Source organism: Paramormyrops kingsleyae, chromosome 16 (assembly GCF_048594095.1).
Source record: "Paramormyrops kingsleyae isolate MSU_618 chromosome 16, PKINGS_0.4, whole genome shotgun sequence".
Classification (NCBI taxonomy): domain Eukaryota; kingdom Metazoa; phylum Chordata; class Actinopteri; order Osteoglossiformes; family Mormyridae; genus Paramormyrops; species Paramormyrops kingsleyae.
Window position 1 is genome coordinate 11,027,024 of NC_132812.1, and position 20,939 is coordinate 11,047,962.

At 45.2% G+C, this 20,939-nt stretch overlaps 1 protein-coding gene across 1 annotated transcript; it reads right to left on the bottom strand.

Moving 5' to 3' along the window:
- Positions 1–128: 128 nt before the first annotated feature.
- ndufa10 (NADH:ubiquinone oxidoreductase subunit A10) lies at positions 129–18,955 on the bottom strand. The gene is made up of 10 exons (XM_023814842.2): positions 18,803–18,955; positions 18,085–18,253; positions 17,588–17,803; positions 15,309–15,395; positions 15,098–15,219; positions 8,315–8,394; positions 7,631–7,685; positions 5,493–5,578; positions 3,842–3,950; positions 129–403 (listed from the first exon to the last, which is right to left on the bottom strand). The coding sequence occupies exons 1-10, from the start codon at positions 18,875–18,877 to the stop codon at positions 335–337; spliced, it is 1,068 nt and encodes a 355-aa protein (XP_023670610.2). The 5' UTR covers positions 18,878–18,955; the 3' UTR covers positions 129–334.
- Positions 18,956–20,939: the final 1,984 nt, after the last annotated feature.

The window sequence follows — 20,939 nt, forward strand, 5'->3', positions numbered from 1 at the left end:
CTACCCTGGTCATCCTTATTTTTTATTCATCACTCACAACAAAGTAAAAATAATTTGATCTTCTGAAAGATCCTGTTATATCTAAGCATTGAACAGTGCGTCAAAGAAGTCCACAAACAGCAAGCACCTTGATTTATTATTATTTTTTAATACATACATTAGTTTATGACAAAGAAACTGTCCCCTCTACAGAAATTTATCAGAGTTCCCCACCACAGCAGCGAACAAAGCAACTGGCAGGCTTTCTAGATCACAAGCATGAGAGGGATGCCATTGGCATAGCAACCCCACCCTCCCCCCGCAGCCAGCTGCAGACCGCAAAGTGGTTTCGCTTTCACTTCAGCCAGATGTTCTTATCTCCGACGTCGGCGTTGTACCCTGGGGCATACTTCTTTCCTGGGAGCTTGGGAGAGCGGGGGGTGAGGGGGAGAGAAAGAGTGAGAAGAGTCATTGAGATAATATGGGTCACTAATAAGCGTCAGGATGCTTATGGACCAGAACATGACTGAACAGGGCTGGGCCTCGCTTGGGGTCACGGCGCCGAGCTAGAACAGGATGCTCGATCACTCCTGCTCCCTAAGTGTCTGAGGATGTGGCAGACTTTCAGCTGCAGGCGTCAGAGTTTGATCCTAGCTGTATTTAAACATGGTAGGACCATCTGTCGGAGGGATTTCCTTAAAGTGGCACAATGCGGCACTGCCAAAGAACGACAGAGGGGCCAGACTGATTCGAGGACTGTGGTGATCCATCATCCGATTTGCAGGGGAGGCTGGGACACTACGCCATTTGTTGAAAGGCTCTGAATGTGTTTAAACAGTCACCCTGCTCATCAGCATATGCAAAACGGCAGGAGGCAGGGGATTGGCCACGGAAGTGTTGGGGCGGAGCAAAGCCAGGTGAAGAGCATGTTCATTCCTGACTTGTTTAGTCACGCCCAAGACCAAGTTTGCCGTTCTTGGCACCACAAACGAAACCCAAACCCTGATACCTGACCCGAAACTCGTTTGTGGCTCTCTCCACAACCAATGCCCGTCTCGCTCAGGAATTTCCACTTGCAGAAACAACTTACTTTCTCCCTTCCTCTGCTTCATTTTCGTTAACTGCACTCCAACTCCCTACTTCAAACAAGTCCCCCCCCCCCACCTCCCGGGGGTCACAGGGATCCGCACTGCTACTAAATAAAACACTTTGTATTCACATAAAAGAGCAAAACAACAAGGAAAAAAAAAACTTCAACTGAAAGGAGGAAAAGGGGGAGCTGAGGGGGGGCAGGCAGCGGCGGTCTCACGCGAGGACAGACGCAGACGAGAAAAACAAGCGCGGATGTTGTCATTTAGCTCTGGCAAAACATGTACGGCGATGACAGCAAAATCTGCTTCAGGTTTGCACAGCCCGCGATTCCCAGCCGAAAGCTCCTGACGGGAAACCAGATTCCCTGAATAGCTGCCCGTCCCGCGTTCTCATCCTCGCTTTCTATAAATATGGGAGTTCTGGACAGGCTCCGCGCCCTCGTGGCGGCAAACAGGCCCCGCTGGCAGACCGTCGGGGGTTTCGTTAGCGCGGTTCACGCGTCTCCACGGCTGATGGGCCAAAAAACGGGGCCCAGAGTCGCTGCCAAGCAGCGGCCCAAACGGACCGTCCAAGAGTTTTCCCGTAAGTGTGTGGACCACCCACCCCGGTGATCGATTCCCCCGCCACGGGCTGGGAGTGATTCAGAGCGGGTAGCGTGCAAAGGGACAGGGTCGGGCGGGGGTAATGTAACCCCCCTGACCTATCAGCACTGGGACCCGGGGGAGTCTCTCCTCAGGAGTCACGCACTCTTAGATCATTAAAGGATCATTAACGTCTGAAGTGTGTTAGCTAATATAAAACCCTCGACAGACATTCAATCCAATATTGGCGGAAACCTGCCTGCTAAAGTGCTTCGCTACTTTTTTATTCTGTCAAATATTCATTAATTACCATTAGTAACACTGTGTGCGATTTATTTACTGCCGCTGTGACTTCCTTTGCCTGCAGGTAGCTTGTACATGGGCTTCGTGTGTGTGTGTGTGTGTGTGTGTGTGTGTTTTGTGTTTTATGTAAATAGGCAGCCTCCTTCTGCCAGCACGGCCTGTCCTCAGAAGTCCCGGATCGCCTCGTGACCGGCGGGATTTACGCTTACAGTCGACATCAAAGAGTCGCCCCGGCCCTCTGCTTCTCATTCGGAATGGCAGGGAGAGGCAGAGACCCCCCCCCAAGAGGAGCGTTTTAGGATGTTGGGGCGGAAGCAGGATGAAAAAGGGTGAAGGGGGTGGCTTTTCACCCACGAACCTCTGGCATCAAAGCAGGGGCCGAATCACGTCCACGCTGCCGCGTCAGCCGACTGATCTAACTCATCGCTCCGCCCTGCAGTCCTTTCAAGCCACAAATCAGATACAGGAGAAAAAGGGGCTCGAAACAGCTGAACGGGCAGAAAGACCAGCCGCTTCGCCCAAACCCCGCCACCTTTAAAGCTCTCCTCTGCGGCTCGCTCAGAGGCCCATTTCAGACAAAGGTCACGGGGTCAAATCCCACGGATTCTCGCCGCGGTCCGAATGGAGCTTTCGCCCGGTCCACTGTGAGTTCAGAAACAGGCCAAGGAAACGCCTTTTATAAAAAATGAGCTCAGCGTTTGGAAAAACAGCCCCGCTAGCCACCACGCCCTTCAAGGGCTTGTTTAGGCCACCCTGCCAACGTCCAGATTTTGACAGTCAGAAAGGGCGCATTTAGGCTGGAGCGGCTGGGCGGCACTGGGGTTTCTCATCCAGCCAAATGAAACATAGATCTTTGTCTGTGTTCTGTCAAACGTCGTGCGACGTGGGGGGGCTCGCCGAAGCAAACTACTTTAACTTCCCTGTCACTCCAATAATGGATTTTTGAAAAGCCAGTGTGGGAAGGGGAGGGATGGCAAGTATTTTTTACATTTTGGTTTTTATTTAGTGGCCACTTTTATCCAGTGAGGTACAGTTGAGAAGGCAGGGTCAGACCCTCCCTGGAGCGATTAAGGGGTTAAGGGCCTTGCTCAAGGGCCCAATGGTGAAAATACTCTGCCACCCCTGGGATTTGAACCGGTGACATTCCCATCACAGACACAGTGTCCAAACCCAAGAGCTCCGCCCCCAGGGGCAGTGGTGAGCAGCCTCCCCGACACAGAAATTATACAGGCGAAAACCCTGCGTGTTCAGCTGCCGCGCAAACAGAGACTAACTGGGAAAGAGAAAGAGCATCAGGAGTCGACTGTGGTCTTACCTCCCTAATGGGGTCATTAAAAAGACATTAGTTACAAGAAAGCATGCGCCGGCAACGTCTAATGCAAGCGTGCATGTCGGACGGGCAGGGAAGACGCCTTCCTGACACTGCCAGGGCGGTACAGCAGTTACCCGGCTTTCAGTACGTGAGAAGGCCTTATTGCTGCAGGAATTCTTGGACTTCAATGGTGTTTGCATACAGGAGCCAAATGAAAAGTTTTGGATCGCCCTCCAAGTTTCCTAGAGCTCATCAATCCTTAGACTGCACACTTCCCCACGCATCCCGCACCGAGTTCTGAGTAACGGAGAGCCTCAGAATCATAAGTGGCGTCCAAAGAGCTGTTTCTGGGGTCCTCTGCAGATCTAAAGCTATGCAGGTGCTAATTTTTTGTCTGAGACGTCTCGGTCGTGCCCAAGTAGAAAGCACAAAGGATGAGCGAATAAGGGGCCTAATCCTCCAGCCTTCACTTCAGTCGAACCGCAGCAAATCCAGGACATTCCTGCTCAGAACCAACAGACCCAGCACCATCACATGGCCTCCCCCTCTGACCCCACCCACATCCTTTCCATACCGACTGATAGGCGTAGTAGGACGCATCGTTGTCATGCGCCCCAATGGTGACCTCGGGCAGGAAGTTGGCGATGCAGGTTAGATTGGCCACTCTCTGCTTGTCTTCAACCCTGGGAAAGGAGCAAAACAGCCAGCTGGTGAACAGGCTGGGGAGCTATGATTGAAAGCCATCCATCCATCCATCCATCCATCCATCCAGGTCATGGTCAGAGGGGGCTGCAGTTCACCTGGGGAAGGAAATTAGTCCATCACAGGACACACAAGCGCACACACACACACACACACACACACAAACAGAAATACACGCAGTGCCAGTCGAAATCCATGGGATGCCCCATGCAAGCTTCACAGCCAGCATCTCCCTCAGAAAGCCCATCCTAGGTGGCCACCTATGTCATCTACTGGGTTGATGGGCTCTGCACATGCAGTCACACACACCACAGGCAATACAGGGACACCAATTCCCCAACTGATATATTATTGGACTGTAGGAGGCAATTGGAGCACCAGCAGGAGGCCTGGTAACATGGGGAGCTCATGGTCTGCGTCATGTTTCAGGAAAACACAAAAACAGGCAGCATTTAAAAACGGGCAAGTGGCTAGTTAATGTCTAACGGGAGACATGGTCCCTCCCCGAAAAGCAACCCCCATGTTAAGCAGATCCGAGACGTTCCACTTGGCACTTTAACGCCTGGCTCTCATGCCCCTGAGTCACCAGGGACTAAGAGAAAGAGCCAGTTAATTGTGACGTCTTCCTTCTATGCCCTGCTGCCGTACCATTGTTCATCCCACCATCTGAAGCAGCACCTGCCTACCCCCCACTTTGAGACTCAAATGTTAAAATTGGGACAGTGTGAATTGGGATGTCGCCATCTTGCCCATCTAACTTCCTCTGCCGCCCCATGGAGGATGGGCTCCCCCTTTGAGTCTAGTTCCTCCCAAGGTTTCTTCCTTCCAGGGAGTTTTTCCTTGCCACTGTCGCCTCTGGCTTGCTCACTGGGGGCTTTGGGCGGGGATGCTGTAAAGCGCTTTGAGACAATATAATGTTGTGAAAACGCTCTACAAAAATAAAAGTGAGTTGAAAAAAAACTGAAATTAGAAAAGCCCATCAAGAAGTAAGGGAGAAGAGTCAGTCAATTAGGAAAGCCCACCAGAGAGGAAGTGAGAAGAGCCAGCCAATCAGGAAAGCCCACCAGAGAGGAAGTGAGAAGAGCCAGCCAATTAGAAAAGCCCATTGTGTGGACCCCACATACTCCAGGTAATACATCACATGTCTAACCACGGCCCAGTGGGTCTCACTTGCGAAAGGGAAAGAACAGGTGTTGGACAACTAAAAAAAATAACCCATCCCTCCTGAAATTACTTCTTCTAATCTAACTCATGGACCGAGCACAGGGAGAAGGGTTAAGGCGGGAGGAAAGGGTGGGCTCTGGAATGAGAGCTGGTGCCAAACGCAGTGACAGTCTGTCTGAGCCCAGCATGTCGCTTCAGCTCACAGTCAGCCGCCACCCCCAACCAGGAGAGACACTGCTTTGGATGGGGAGGGGGTAATAAAAATAAAAATCACTAGCAGCTGTTACTGGCAATGCCACAGTGTTGGGAGGAGAGAGAAGAGGCTGGGGTTCGAGGCCGGGCTGTGAAAGGCCACTCACAGCATCCGCATATAATGGAAGGTGACGTCATCCTGCTCCAACCATGGTCCCTTGTCAAACTTCAGGTACTCGATGTCCTCAGCCACCTGTGGAGAGAGGGGCATGGAACATTCTGGAACAATGATCACACTCAAAGCAAACAGCTGCTTTTAGCAGCTCATCTCTACCTTAGCTGAACCCAGTTACACCAAATTAGTCCATTTTCCCTGTACGTCTGGAGCTCTCCTTGTTGTCTGAACCCATGGTTCTGATACCCAGGGAGTGGGCTGAGGGCCTCGGGGGGTGGTGCTGGGTGCTGCCCAGTTATTCCTGTTTATACAGCAGAAAACCATTCAGCTACAGATGAGTGGGGCTGTGGCCAGAGCGTGAGAGGATGGGGTCAAGAGTGTCCTCAGGAGTAATAAGGAAGGCGTGTCATCGCTGTGCGGCTGCCCTGCACTCTGAGGTCCCAGCAGGCCGACCAAAGGCTTGGGTGGGTTTGTTAGGAAAGGGCCTCTTTTGAGGCCCCCCAATTAGGACAGAGCCACCAAGGCACCGAGGTCTGGGCAGACCCCCACCCTACACACCCAGCCTGACGTCTCGAGTCCAAGCCAAGACAGGCCTCATTCGAAACCCAAAACCACAACGAAAAACGCTCCACAGTCATGGAACTGAAGCAGCAGGTCAGCGAGTACATCACAGATTATTTTATCTGTCTGGAAAAACAGATCCTTTGCTCCTATTTATTGCATATGACTTGAATTTTCCTCTGAGGGAAAAGGGCAGATAATAAGGTAAAGTCACCACACCAGCATGTGCTTACGCAGAAGCAAATAAAAGTAGCCTGTGAACAAATAACGAAATGTATACAATGGGCACGCCAGAGAGAACAGCGAATGACAAGCCAATTACCAGGGGGGGGGGACAGCAACCCCCCAGAGCTGTTAACAGGCTCGGGCAAATTCCTCCATGCTTACTAACTCATTCAGGCTTCTAGGTAGCCAAAATACTGTATCCAACACACAGAACCCACACAAACCTACACACATATCTGAAGCAAGGGGGAGGAAAACTTATTTTTTATTCATTTATCCAAAGCGACATGCTTTTGTTTTTCAAGAAAGCAGGAGTAATCACCAGAGTAACTGGGGGTTAAGGACCTTGCTCAAAGACCAAATGGTAAAATCACTCTGCCGATCGTGGGATTTGAACCAGCAACCTACTGATCATAGGCACAGTGTTCTAAACCACTGAGCCACACATCGTCACCAAAAAAAAACAAATAAAATAAAAATATCTTAAATGGCAGGTCTACGGATCCCTAATCAAATCCACCCTATTGTACAGAGAGGTCAAGCAAACCAGTCAAGAGTGAGGAAAGCGTCAGTGTTTAGAGGCTTTGGACTATATGAAGGGGCAACGGAGTTACTGAGAGGAACTGGGGCCCAGCAGGGTTAGTGGTTACCGCCCTCAGGCACGAGAAAGGAAAAATAAGAGTAAGAATCGTTACTGTCACTAGGCATAGGTCAGCAAAGTGTCATTCAGCAATACCGCAGCCAGCAGGAGAACACCTATAATATGCATGGAGAAGCACACACCAACAGACAAAGACGTATGAGACCAGAAACTACACAGTTGTGGGTAACAGTGCAAAATATCAAAGAGATGCAAATTGCAGAGTGAATTATCTGGATCCATGGATGCCATTATAAATTGGTGTGAGGGGAGTTACTCGGGGGGGGGGGCTGCCAGTGCATCCAGAAAAACATGATTTTACCAATGGAACGCTGCCCTCCCCAGCTCTCAGATGTTTCCCAAGACGTTTTTCTTTTTTTTTTCCTGGGATCTTTCACAATACTGGTCTCATTCAGCTAACAATTTTCCAAAACCGCGTCAGAAAGAGTCGCAGCACGAATAGGCTTGCATTCTGGAAAACCCTAATCTACTTAAAATGATTAAGGTCTCAAAGCACCTTCTGAATACCTGTGATTGAAGGAGCGCGGCTCATTTAAAGTACAAGCAGGGCTCTGAAGGACAGCTGCAAATGACGATGGCAAACCGCTATGCCCATGCTGGTCGTTCTCACCTCGTACCCGGGGCCATCCCCCCCCAAACACGTCCCACAGCTGGGACACCGCAAATGAGGCGCCCCTCCTTACCTTCTCGATGTCCTGCGCCTGGGCCGTATCGTACACCAGCACCTCCGAGGTCGTGCTGGAAGAAGAGGAGGGTTTCGTGTCAGAGACGTCGACCACCTGTGCACACGCCGCTGCCCGAAGGCCCTGCTGTCAGCGGCTCTGAACGCAAAACTCCCGCTAGCGGGAAGGTGCTGACGTACACGCTGCAGGCCTGCCCTCAAAAACACGCCAATAAAAGTGTCCTGAGGGCTTCTTCTGAGCATGCAGATGGAAGGAATCGGGAGATATTAAAAGGAACATTCCTCATGTTCTTACACCTCCTGTACGTCACTCCTGCTTCGTATCTGCCCTACATCAACAGGACTGATTTTCAACGCAATTACACATTCCGCAGCCACTCATCTCGGCCACAAATCGAACGGCCAGAGCCAGCATGGGAGCCTCTCCCTTTATTCTTCCAGGATTGCTTTTTTCCATTTTGGTTTGGGGGCAAGAGCAGGAATGAGGCAATAACAGAAATGATCGATCAGGGTCTGCCTGGCATACGTGAAAGGAGGTCCCTGTGTAACTGGGCAGTCGTCATCACCACCATGGAGAGAGATGAGGACACACAGGAATGACTTTCCCCTCCTCCGCCACCAGGGGATTGACCTAAGGCCACACAACCTTTGGGCCTTCATCAATACTCCGGGGCCAACAGCTCACCTGATCTGAGGGAGGAAGGTCTTCTTATAGGCATCCTCGATGCTCTTCAGGTAGGACAGGGGGATGTTCTGGAGATAAGCCTGAAAAAAAGCAAGGGTTCGTCAGCCTCACTTATGACCGGCCAACAATCGTATGAACCAGAAACCTTTCTAGCTATAATGAAAGTAATACAGGTTTCTCGAAAAGGAAGAACCGGCCATCTTGGTTCTGTAAGCCTTTTCACCAGCCTCCTGCCCCTCTTCATACCAAGTGAGCTCTCCTCCTATTAAATGTTACCAGATGTCCAAGGCAGGAGTGGGGGGGGGGGGGGGGGGTTAAGACAGCAAGGCTGAAGCAATGACTGAGGGCTTTGTAAAACCTGAGCTTGCAATGCCGCATCCCAATCACCACCCGAACTCAAGCCACATGTGAACCGCCAGCCCGTAAGAAGACGGTGGGCGTGTCCAGCTACTCATTAGCATGCTTGCGGAAAATTGCGCATCACCACTGTCCAGCTCGGGGGGGCCTCCTTCCATGCTTGGGACACCCTCCACATCCTGCAGCCATGTGCAGCAAGTGAGGGGAGAGCATGAGCTAGCGCAAGAGCGGGAAGAAGAGCAGGAGGAAGTGGAAGAGCAAGAGGAGAAGAAGAAGCACAAACATGAACGGGAGCAGGAGAAAAAGGATGAGGAAGAACAAGAGGATGAGCATGATGAGAGGACGAGGAGGAGCATGAGCAAGGGTATAAGCAGGCGCAGGAGCAGTGACCTCTCCCCAAAATATATTTCAGCAGGTCACTACCCTATGCCGGAAGTTTGAAAAAAATCAGAACTGACTGGCATGGCTGAACAAGCCTTGGGGTGGCGAATCCCATTATACAGTTGACGCTGGGGGCAGGATCCGATTACATCCGACCAATGTCAGTATTACCACAGCCTGCTGTGGACGGGAGTTCAATAAACTACCAACGAATAACTTTAGGAGTATAACAACACTGACAGAACTGCAGACTAATGCACACTCCTGGGGAAAGACACCATAGTCCTACAGTACATCAACCTGACAATGCCATGAGCAATAGCCCCTTGACATTTTTGCATCTTAGTCAGACTGTCAGTCCCTGGAAGAATTGGGGGTTAAGGGTGTTGCTGAGGGATGCAATAGTAAAATCACACTGTCGATCCAGGGATTTGAGCCCGGTGACTTCCTGATCACAGGCATAGCATCCTGACCCACTGACCCAAACACCACCCCCAGTTTGATGTAAGAGGGCCAAGGAAAGTTAGTCTTCCATAGGCGGAGTAAACACCCAGACTGAGCACGCTCCAGCCAGCGAATTACGCTTGGGAGCAAATAAGGGTTGAGAAGGCAAAGGTGCAGGTGAAGGATAAGGTGTGGCTTATCCACTCACTCAGCACTCCCCCGTATGCTCAGTCACTCACACACAAACACTCACTCGATTGTACATCCTCCGCAAACATCTGCCGCCAATTACCAGAACGAGCTGGCCCGCAATCAGAGGTAAATCAAAGTCAGAGTGGGTCTTAGGAGCAGGACGTCACACAACTCCTAAAGGCCGTCCCCGATGACGTTCTCCGTCCAGCCAAATATTTCTCAGGGCCCTGGGTGATAAACAGAGGAAACTCTTGGGGAATTTCCCAGACCTTTGATTCTATTGGATCGATCTGCAGGGGAGAACATCTTCAAGGTACAGCTCCGGGGGAAGCCGCAACCACCAGCGAATGTGATCCGAGGAGGTGGGAGGCAGGTCAGAATATCAAAAACCATCTGCCGGACCTATGATCCGAAAACGTAACGTCTAAAACTTTGAGACAAGCTCCAAGACAAATGCCAGGGTATCGATTTCAACTACACCGGGCGCATTCTCCAGAGGGCGGAGACACACTGAGAGGTTTCCAAACGCATCGTTTAACATTTCACCTTGAAGAACCCCTACTTGCACTAAAGGCAATGCGGTCTTCTCCAGCAGGAACATCCAACGCACTTGGCTGGCGCTGAAAGAACCAACCAGCGGGAAGAGCTTGAACCTAGACAGCCCCGAGGCCCACGAGGAGAGCTCCTTCCACACAGATCTTCATGAGGCCAGGCATAATGAGAACCTGTGTTCCGTTTGTTCCGTTGCTCTTTTCCAAGAAAACAAAAAAACTCCTTGGCTAAGAATAATGGGCCAGTCAAGGTCAGTTTGAAAATGGGGCGGGTGCAACTGAGGCAGGAACCAATCACAGAAAAGCCTTTAACTTCAGGGAACGCTGTTCCAAAAACTCTTCCCAGCTATCAGATCTGGGGCACCGTCGTCAACTTTTTCCATCCATAGCCATCACAAGCTCACGCCCACCCTCACCCCAGGACTGGCAGAGCCAGGTCAGCCTCCAAAATTCCCGGCGCTCGGTTTAGTAAGAAGGGCCACTGCAGGACAGTCATTTCTCCAAATGCTGCTTGAAAGCACTCCAGAGTCTGTGCGACTTGTGGAAACGAGATATGCAAAGCAGATGTTTTCCAAATTGTGGGGAAAAAAAAACACAGGAACGCAGGGCAGTAGCACTGACCAACTCGCCCAGATTCCTTTTTAATGGAAAAGGTGACCGATGTTCAGGGGGTCCCATCAAGACCCCCAGGTATGTCTGTAGAAACACAGGCCAGGACGACCTCCTTCATCGACCATAAAACTCCTGAAATGTACAGTAGCCACAGTAGTCATGGGAACACAATAAAAAGCTTCTGTTAAACACCAACAGAATTACAGTAAATTAGTTTGGAGCCATAATAGCTGCTGCTCCTAATTACACTCACACACAACATTTTCCTGAAATACCTGATAGACACATGCAATGTTTTCCTTTTTAAACAAATTCTTTAGGAAATACTAGCTTATTGTACAAACAGGAAGTGCAATAAAACAACTTTCAACTGATGAGCTACAGAAAAGCTTAATAAAGAAGGATTTTTCTTTTTTTTGGGGGGGTAGTAATCATCTTTACCACATTTGGAATTACGCTACTGTGAAAGGCCAATTACACATTTTTGTTTGTCTTAATTGTCAGCCCAGTTGCTGTTTTATGGAGTTGCAAACAGGTGAGACAAATTAAGCAGCACCCGCCTGAGTTAATACATTCTGGGAAGATGTGTGTGGCAGGATCCACGATGTGCAGGCTTCATGCGGAACGGAGACAAACAGATCAGTTTCAGATGTCATTTCTGATTAAATTCAGCGCAAAAGCGACTCCCCCTGACTGCACCCTACAAGCCAGCCTGCTCCTTATTCAAGGCTGGACTTTTACAGACACCCTAACGGAGAATCAGTCAATAAGCAGCACGGCGACAAGCCTGCCAAGACGAACACATCTGAAACAGATGCCTCTGCACAGCGGGCTGATGAGCGGATTCACGGCTACTACACAGCTGGTACCCGAAAGGCGCCTTTTGTGAGACTGACCCGCAGTGTACGACTCTCCCCTGGTTTAAAAACACATAAAAAGCCATTACTGAACATTTTACCGGTATTCTGTGTACATAACTTTTTCATGCAACAGTGGCGTAAGTCTGACAGTCAAAAGAAATGTTTAAAGCTATTTATCCGGGTAGTAAGTGCACGTTTGCTCAGAACAAAACACACAATTTAGCATTAGAATATATGCAAATTAAGAGTGCAGAAATGCATGTATCAACACATTATGTAGCAACTCAACAAAATGTAACACATTTATAGCATACATTATAATTCTATATTATAATATGAACCTATTTTTAATACTACTACTTTTAATAATAATAATAATAATCATCATCACACTGTCAAAAAAAGAGCATCAGAGTGTTTGTGTGTATGATGATTTGTTGTGTGGGTGAATTCTGTGTCTTTGTAACAGAATAGCAAGCAAAAGTTCAAATAAAGAACAATATAGAAAATAACGAGTGGGTCAGATCATTTATGATTGAAGCTACAAATTACTTTAGTTACAAAATGTTTTGAGAAATAATCAATGAATGATATTGAGTATGACATAATGAATTACTTAAGCTTTTGGGAAACAAACCCCTGAAAATGTTACATTTTGTCAAGTTATTATATGTGTTGTGTGAGATGGTGTGTGACAAAGCATTATTTAATAACACTGCATTATGTGATGAAAATTTGTTTCATTTTGTTCAGTTAACACACAACGCATTGTTGCAAAGAGTATCACAATACAAACTAGTAAAACTATCTTCAGTTTTCCAAAAACTTACTGAAATCTAGTTGGATGGCTAGTTGAACACCGCTTCAGTTCCCTAACCCCTGCTGAGGGGCACCTCAGCCATTCCATGTATTTATTAAATTTTACCACAAGCTCACTGAATTAATTAAATTTGTTTAAAAAAAAAAAAAAAAAAGGTCAACGAGACACTGATTAGCTACATGAGGTGTGCTTGTGTGTACTGAGATGCACAGATGGCCACGTCACCCAAGGAACATAGAATTAATACTGTAATATTCTGGGCAAGTTGTGATTGTTCAACTTCACCTAGCAGACATACATATGAGGTGATTGATGTATTGATTGATTCTGTTTGTGTATGGACTAATCATCCTGAAATTTTAATACGTCCACGATTCACCCATATTATTGTTGTGCCTCAGTTAAACTGCACAAACATGTTTTTCATTGATCACTTATATAACTTGTTTCTCACAAATAATTTGTTTCTCATAGAGAGTTAAGACACCTGCCTTGTCTATCTCTGGGGAAAGGGATTTCACACATCGTCAAATTTTCACGCACCTGCAGCGTTTCCGACAACAGAGAAAAACAAATTAATATAAATAAAAAGAATGAGTACTTCTTTTCGCTCGCTTCATTTTGCTTGCCCGGCAAAATACATCTGAAGGCACGTGTGGTTGCACATGATAACGCCCCATGAGTTAACAAATAGCATATGTGTAGAATATTTATGCCACAAAACTTTATACTACTACTACTACTACTACTACTACTAATAATAATAAAAATATATATATATACATTTGTATAAACATTTTAAACCGTTTAACTGATAGTAATATTCGGTCAAAATTCATTCTTTCCATTAACGGTTAAACGGTCAATATGAGCATCCCTAATCCAAATATGTTTTTTTAGCATTTAAACACAAAATGAACCGGATAAAACAAGAAGAGCATATACTGTACTAAACACATCTAAGCACATTTATCAAAACAGTAATTTCTAAAGTAAGAAAATAAATGTATCCAAACAATATGTAAAGTTAAAAAAAACAATGTGTCCTGCCCCGATCGTCCGCTCCTTCCGTGTGCCACACCTCCTCGTTAACCCCGTGTGGAATCCCCGTGTGATCAGCTGTTTCTGGTTGTTGTCATTAGTCCTCTGTATTTCAGTTTGTTTCCCCATTGTATTGTCCGTCTGTGTTTTTCCTGCTTTACCTGTGATTAAACCCCGCATTTCCCGATACCCTGACGTCTGCACCTTTGTCTCCTTTCCGTCCCCGCTCGGCACAACAATATTATTATAATTAAATGTATTAATGGTTTATTATTAATATTAAAATAATTAATAAGAAATCGTTATTTTTAAATGTATTTTATTATAATTACTTTTACTCTCTATCATTGTCTAAATGTATTTTTACTGTCTAAATATATGTATTCAGCTATAGTGTAAACATGCAGGATGCTATCACAGCGAATGCAACGCTTAGACTGACGTGTTACCCTATGTTTCCGCTGAGAGACGTGCCTCGTGACTAATTTCCCCGCGTGTACAAGTTATCTTAGGTCGGCGTTCACGGTTTGACTTCTGAGATTCAGATCGAGTTCTAGGTAATTTTTGGTTGGTTCGACTTTTAAGAAGACTTTTAAGTTCTAATGAGTTTGAGAACTGAGGTACCACTGTCTATAATAATTTGTATCTCTGCACCTATTATTATTGGCTATGATATATAATACTATTTGATATCACTTGTAATATGAGGTTATTTTGCATTGCTTTTGATGAAATATCTTGGTATTGATTTTAATGCAAGGTTATTTTTAATTATTAAAGTGTTTTAAAGTTGTTCCTTTGAAAGCCCTATAATCTCCCTCTCGTACTGAAACATTGTGGTAGAGTCAAAAAATACATGGGTCTATTGGATAGTTGCAGCAAATACCAGGGTGATGTTAGCAGAAGTTCTGAAATTGATAAGCTGACACACTCTGAAAGGCATAATATCATAGTTTTGCATGAAGTTCATTTAAACATTTTCTTTAGCAGCCTAAGATTTTTGCATAGGACTCTACAACTGGGGAAAGCTGGGGGTCACAGAGCAGTATTCTGGTTAGGGGCCTGGTGCCAACAGTCATATGATCGGAACCCATGAAATGGGAATAGATCCCAAACCATTGAGCTACACACCACATAGGCACACATATGAACATAAAGTTAAGGCTCTGATGTGTGGCACAGTGGGTTAAATTCTGCACCACACTGGCAACATCAGGCATCCGTAATGGGATTCAAGACTCCAGCACCAGTGCCTGTGATCGAAAGGTTGTTGGTTCGGATCCCGGGGTCAGCAGACTGATGCAGTAGTTAGGCCCTTCAGCAAGGCCCTTAACCCCCCAGCTCCAGGGGTGCTGCATGCTGGCTGACCCTGTGCTGTGACCCCCAAGATTGCTCTCACCCGTCTGTGTGTCTCATGGAGAGCAAGATGGGGCAGGCAAACAGAGCACTTCCCAATGGGGATCAATAAAATGTCCTTATTCTATCCTGTTAAAAACAAACAACGCATAGATCATGCTTCCCGTACCTCCCTCGACTGCTTTAGCTTCTTCTGTACTTCTTCAGCAGGGACGTCCACATAGACCACCAGGTGAGGGGGCAGGAATTCACACAGGCTGATCCCCCTGATCTCGTTGTAGTGATCCACACCTGCGAGACAGAGGTTGGTTAGGGGGGGGGGGGGGTCACTCGAGCAAACGGCCAGCCTGAGGGTCACCGCACCCCTGAGCGTCACTTACACTGCTTCCGGATGTAGCCCTGCTTGGCCATGGCCTCCAGAAACACCAGGTCACTGAAGGGAGAGCGTTCCAGAACAACACCCTGCCCTGCCCACAGAAAATGGGGGGGAAAAGAAACACTGTCATTCACAGACTGAGGGCGAGTCAAGCAACTTTCCATTGTTTTGGACTAATTTAAGTTAGACAGGTCATCACATAACAACTTGTTCTTCGCCATCATTTGTCTTTAAAAAGGGCAATTAGTCAAATAAAACTCCTGCCCTGCTTCCGTCCACGTCATGTGGTCCTGTCCTAAAGCAGTAAGCATTTCAGCAACATACTTGCCATCTAAATTCTACCAAGGATTCACTGGAAAGCAGGTTTTCACAGTTTACACTCATATACAGAATAAACAGCTATTCGCTGCAAAACATGTTAACAATGAAACCACAGACGTGCAGACAATTTTCAGAACACATAAATCCTGCTCGTATAGGACTTAAAACAAATTGCAACAAGATGTTTTCTTGTTCTTTCTTGTTACATCAAAACACCATCCTCCATACCCACATACAAAACACAGTGAAAGATCGATTCACTGATATCAGCAAAAAACACAAAATCGACTTTGTAATTACTGGATTGTGTTTTCCTTCAGAAATGAACATAATTGATAGCCATTACATCTACGATATAATGATTTTCAAAATACACACACACAAACAAACCAACAAGCAAACAAACAAACATTGTGGCCTTGATTAAACAGCCCCAAATTTCAGAAAACTAATGGAGCTCCTAAAAGGTCAGGGTAAAAAATATTTTTTGAAATGGTTTTGTGTTTCCTCGTAATACTTTTGCGATCTCACCAGACTTTGCCTACTTGCTATTCTGCAAAATAATGGCAAGGATAAGCCTGAATAATACAGACATTTCCTGTAATGTGTGTAAAGCGTTAAACTATGGGGAACAAAACACACCATGTAATTTTAATATTATATGTTTTTATACGTATTTATTAATAATTGCACTTTTTCCATTCACCACCAGTGACTTCAAGCAAAACAGTTGGGCCATAGAACATGAAATGCACACACACACACAGAAATAAATTACAAAAACTGAAAGATATTACAGTTGGAAAACTGCACATAAGGCTAATTTTACCATGGTTTTGGAGTTAAGGTTTAAACTCAATCCCACTTTCTGGAGTATTTCAGTATAGCTCTGCATATGCCCACATACGTCATCAAGCAAGAACACCAGGTATTAGTGTTTTCAGGGTTAAACCTTAACTATGACACCACATTAAAGTTAGCTTTAAATTCAGCTTTCCGACTGTAACATCTTTCAACAAATGCAGATTACTTTACAGGCAAGTTTTGATTAATGTTTGTGATATATTTCAATATTGGTGTTTGCACTTTATGTTCAATAGCCCAGAAGTCTTGTTGACAGTAACTGGGGGGTGAATGAACAATTATTGAGTGCAATTATTCATAAATAAAAACACACATATGACATTTACACGGCGAATGTCCAAATCAGTTGTAGTGAACATTAAATGGATTTTAACCTGCTTGAGCCACATGTGTGAATGGAGCAGGGAGGATTCTGGAAAATTCACCATGAGCAAGTGGGAATGTTGGTCACGTTTCTAACATGCCACTGGCACGAAAATGAAAGAATACCAAAATGCGAGGGCAAAGAATAAGGGTCACTCGCAAACCCAACAGGCATGGCTAACAGGAGAGACGATGAGATATGGGAATTTCTGTCAGTAAAGCTGTAAACAAAACACTTTGATTTCTACAGTATACTTTTTGTGTCATGCCCTGCCTCTTGTATGCCCTACCCAAGCACCACCCCTTGTCTAAACCAACCTAAAACTAGTAGGTGTAAACGCATTTAACACAAACAATCTCTGGCTGCATGCCACATGTGTGAAAGGGCAACTCCAGAAAATGTCCGGACCTGATTCGCCAGACAATGTCCAGAGTTCATATGTGAAAATGGCTTTACTTAGCAGGCATTTATCCAAATAAACATACTTTTTTTTTAGAAAGCAGGGGCAGGCAGTCCCTGGAGCAACTGGGGGTTAATGGCCTTGGTCAAGGGGCCAACAGTGAAACCACTCTGCCAACCCTGGGATTTGAACCAGCAACCTTCCAGTGGCACAGCTTCCTAACCCACAGAGTCACGCTCCATACCCATTAAAGTGACACTCTCAGCTTCTTTAGGCAGAACACAGTGAAAGCATCAGAGGAGACCATTAGCCCCAAACAGGGAGCCATCCATACCCGTAGTGAGGAGGTGCTCAATGGCGTCCGAGTACTGCAGAAGCCTGACATGATACATCCAGGACTGCAGTCGATAAGAGTTCCCATCAGCGGCCATGGGGTCCCTGTAAAACTTCTCCAGGCTGCAGTTGCCATTGAAGCGTGTGTCCAGAGGCTCCTTCTCCCCCGTCATTTTGTCCAGGTAGTGTGTATCAGGCTCGGGCATGTACATCATCCCTGAAACAGAATTTAATTCAAGCTTCCAGGTGACCAATAAGACTCAAACACAATGAGTATCTGGGTGTTGATTCTGATTATTCTGGATACAGAGGTAGGTTCACAGACATCTATAATCACAGGTGGACAAACTGGCCATTTAATAAGCAAAAACCTCTAATTACCAAGTCTGAAAAAGTCAGTGCCATATCAAATGTCCACTCGTTCAAATATACAATCAGAACTGATTTACCAGTAGCATTTGCTGAAGATGACAGTCTGCTATAAAGACATTTCCTTACCTAACTTGTCAGCAAGCTTTTGTGCCAAAGCCCCTTTTCCTGATGCCAAATTGCCATCAATGCTGATGATTTTGCTGTTCTCCTTGAACCTGGGGGTGGTCCGCTCTCCCAGTGCATATGCCCACCAGCCATACTGCAGGTTCCTAGGGCTGCCTGAGTGGATTCTGGCCTGGAGGCATTAATATGCATAACAATTAATGAATTCAGCAAATACTTCTTCAAACAAAGGATTCTCAATCAAAAAGAAACACCTTTAATAAACACAGTGTAACACAAACTTCACAATGTTCAAAATGTCACATTGCAGACATTAAATCACTATTTCCGCAGATAGATTATATGAACTAATAATATGCAAACAACGTCAGTCATGTACAGAGTAAAAGTCGAAAAAGATGAGCTATAACAGTATGACACGACTTTCTGTTTAGACTGGCAGTGAAATTTGAAAACTAATAATTAACAGTAGAAACTGGAGATCTGATCATATAATGTTACAAGTTCATAATTACAACAAAACTAGAATACTACATTGCTGAATAAATGAATCCTGTTAATCATACGTGATAAAAACTGGCAAATAAAGTAAAATTTAAGAGCTGATATCCCCCATGACAGGCCGGCTTGCAGTTATTTTGATGTCCTTGGTGTGTACGGATTGCCATATGCAGTAGTACATAAGCAGAACTCGGAAAACAAATTGTAAAACATATCTTACCCTCTGTACCGCGAAACCCCCTCTTAACGCAGCCCCAGCAGTGGGGATGAACAGCCGAACAACCCGCACAATCATCCCCAATACCCAAAGAAACCTCTAACCTGACCCCGAATCCGCTCTCCAGTGCTAGGCGCGGAAAATATGCGTCATCACGGCCTCTGCGTATCGAGTAGCACGAATTAGACGTCAACGTAGGGCGGTAAGCTGAATGCCTGCGAGTTTGTCAGATTTCATATTTAATGGAACATGGATTCAGTATCAAATTAGCAATTAAGAGACATACGATAACCACGATTTGGTTATTTTTAAAAACTGAAGTGCTCCCGAAATACAGTGTTAGACCATTACAATAACATTGACGAGAAGACAACAAATTGATGTATCTAAGTAAAGCGACACATCTAAACACGTCAACCAACTTATACAAACTTGTGCTTAATTTCAAAATGAACCTTTTGTTCTCAAAAAAAAATAAACACGGCTGAAAAATTATTTTCTTCTATCCATCCTATAGATGGAGCCATACTGTACTCTTTTATCGCAATTTAACTATATTATTAAAATAGTTTAGTGTCTCGTCTATTTTCCTCAGTGCAGGTTCGCAGGGAACCTAGAAGCCATCCCTACAAGCACAAGGTATGGTTTATCAACCCAAAGGGAATTTGAAGACACAAATTCAACCCAAAGCGCACATGAGAGGGAACCATGGGGGACCCACACCAATTTGGAGATCTCGAGTGCAGGGGAACCTCACACACAGCCGGGGTCAAATCAAACCTGCCATCCTAGGGATAAAAGTCTGCAGGACTATCCTCTGACCCATCAATTGAAATTGAAAGTTTTGCTGTGACTCATTTATCTTGATATATTTTAATGACATTTTCTCTAAGCAAACACCTATGAATGGTTATTTCCCTCCATGTAAGTAGTAGTTTGAAGGACAATACAGACGTTGCATTTTCTTAAGAATATTTCTATAATTAATATTTCTTGGTACACGCAATAATAAACCAAAGTTTGTTTATTTTACAACAACAATCGTAAAAATACATTTAACATTTCCATTAAACCAGAACATAGGTGAATTAGTTTTTTTTCTGATTCAGAAGAAACACTATGAAATTGTAAGAATTTTAATGAAAGGATAAATTGAGGAAGTTAGGAAGGGAAAGTGCACAATCTGCTAGTGACAAGTGGGCTCCCACAACTGCAGCTGAACCGTGAAACGGACGGACAGCCATGGGGTATTTGGTCATTTCATTTAAACAAGAAAAAAGCTGCTTATTTTTCTCTGGATTCCATTATCTGCCACAGTTTGTCCTCTGGCCAGGCCTGGCATCCTGGCATTGACAGAAATTGTAAGTTACTGTACATGTAAGGTTTCATTTTGGTTTAAAAATAATTTTAAAAAGATGTAAAGTAAGGATAGCATTTAATTTTTATATTTCAAAATGCTATTGGCAAGTCATGTTATTTTTAATTAGTAAAAGCTTTGCTATGTAGTATAAGCCAATATATTTTTTGTATAGAAAATGATTACTTTCTGTTCTATTTTTGTTTTGTTTCTTTTTTGTCATGCTATTGTTTTTTTCTGTAAATGCTATAGGTATTGGTATTGTTCACTACTAAATTGTAACTGTTTGTATAAAAATCAGCATGTGTAAATTTGACCTCCTCATGTCTCATAAAAACCACAGTGGTCTGGGACTCACACTTTCAAAGTGGAACCATACCAGTTTCATGCTGTTTAGGCCAAAAATATAAACCTCACCGGCCTTTATGGGACTCGATGCAGTTTGATTCCTTAACTGCCCTTTTTAAGAGTGTAGTTCTGCTATAAATTAAAAATGTTTCACTTAAAGAAACACTGTTGACTCAGCGTATATGACACAGTTCCAGTTCTCTTATAAAAGTACCTTTGAAAGGGTTCTTTTCCACCACATTCACCATATCAGTTTTATTAGCTCCTTCTCACGCTGCATTTACATATTCTGACATGGCACTGCTACCGTTATTTAGCACCAGCATGGTTCACAATGTCTTGGCATGGTTCACAGGATACCCTGTGTTACTGTGTTATAAACATATTTAAGCACAGTGGCTGTATTTTACCTCCATTTATTTATGTAAAACATAT

What these genes read in the sequence shown, in the direction of transcription:
- ndufa10 (XM_023814842.2), bottom strand. Translation starts at nt 18,877, where the DNA reads ATGATTGTGCGGGTTGTTCGGCTGTTCATCCCCACTGCTGGGGCTGCG. An exon ending in GGGCTACATCCGGAAGCAGT is followed by an intron (nt 15,220 to 15,308) that starts GTAAGTGACGCT and finishes TCTGTCTCGCAG; the next exon opens with GTGTGGATCACTACAACGAG. An exon ending in ACCTTCCTCCCTCAGATCAG is followed by an intron (nt 7,686 to 8,314) that starts GTGAGCTGTTGG and finishes CTCTTCTTCCAG; the next exon opens with CACGACCTCGGAGGTGCTGG.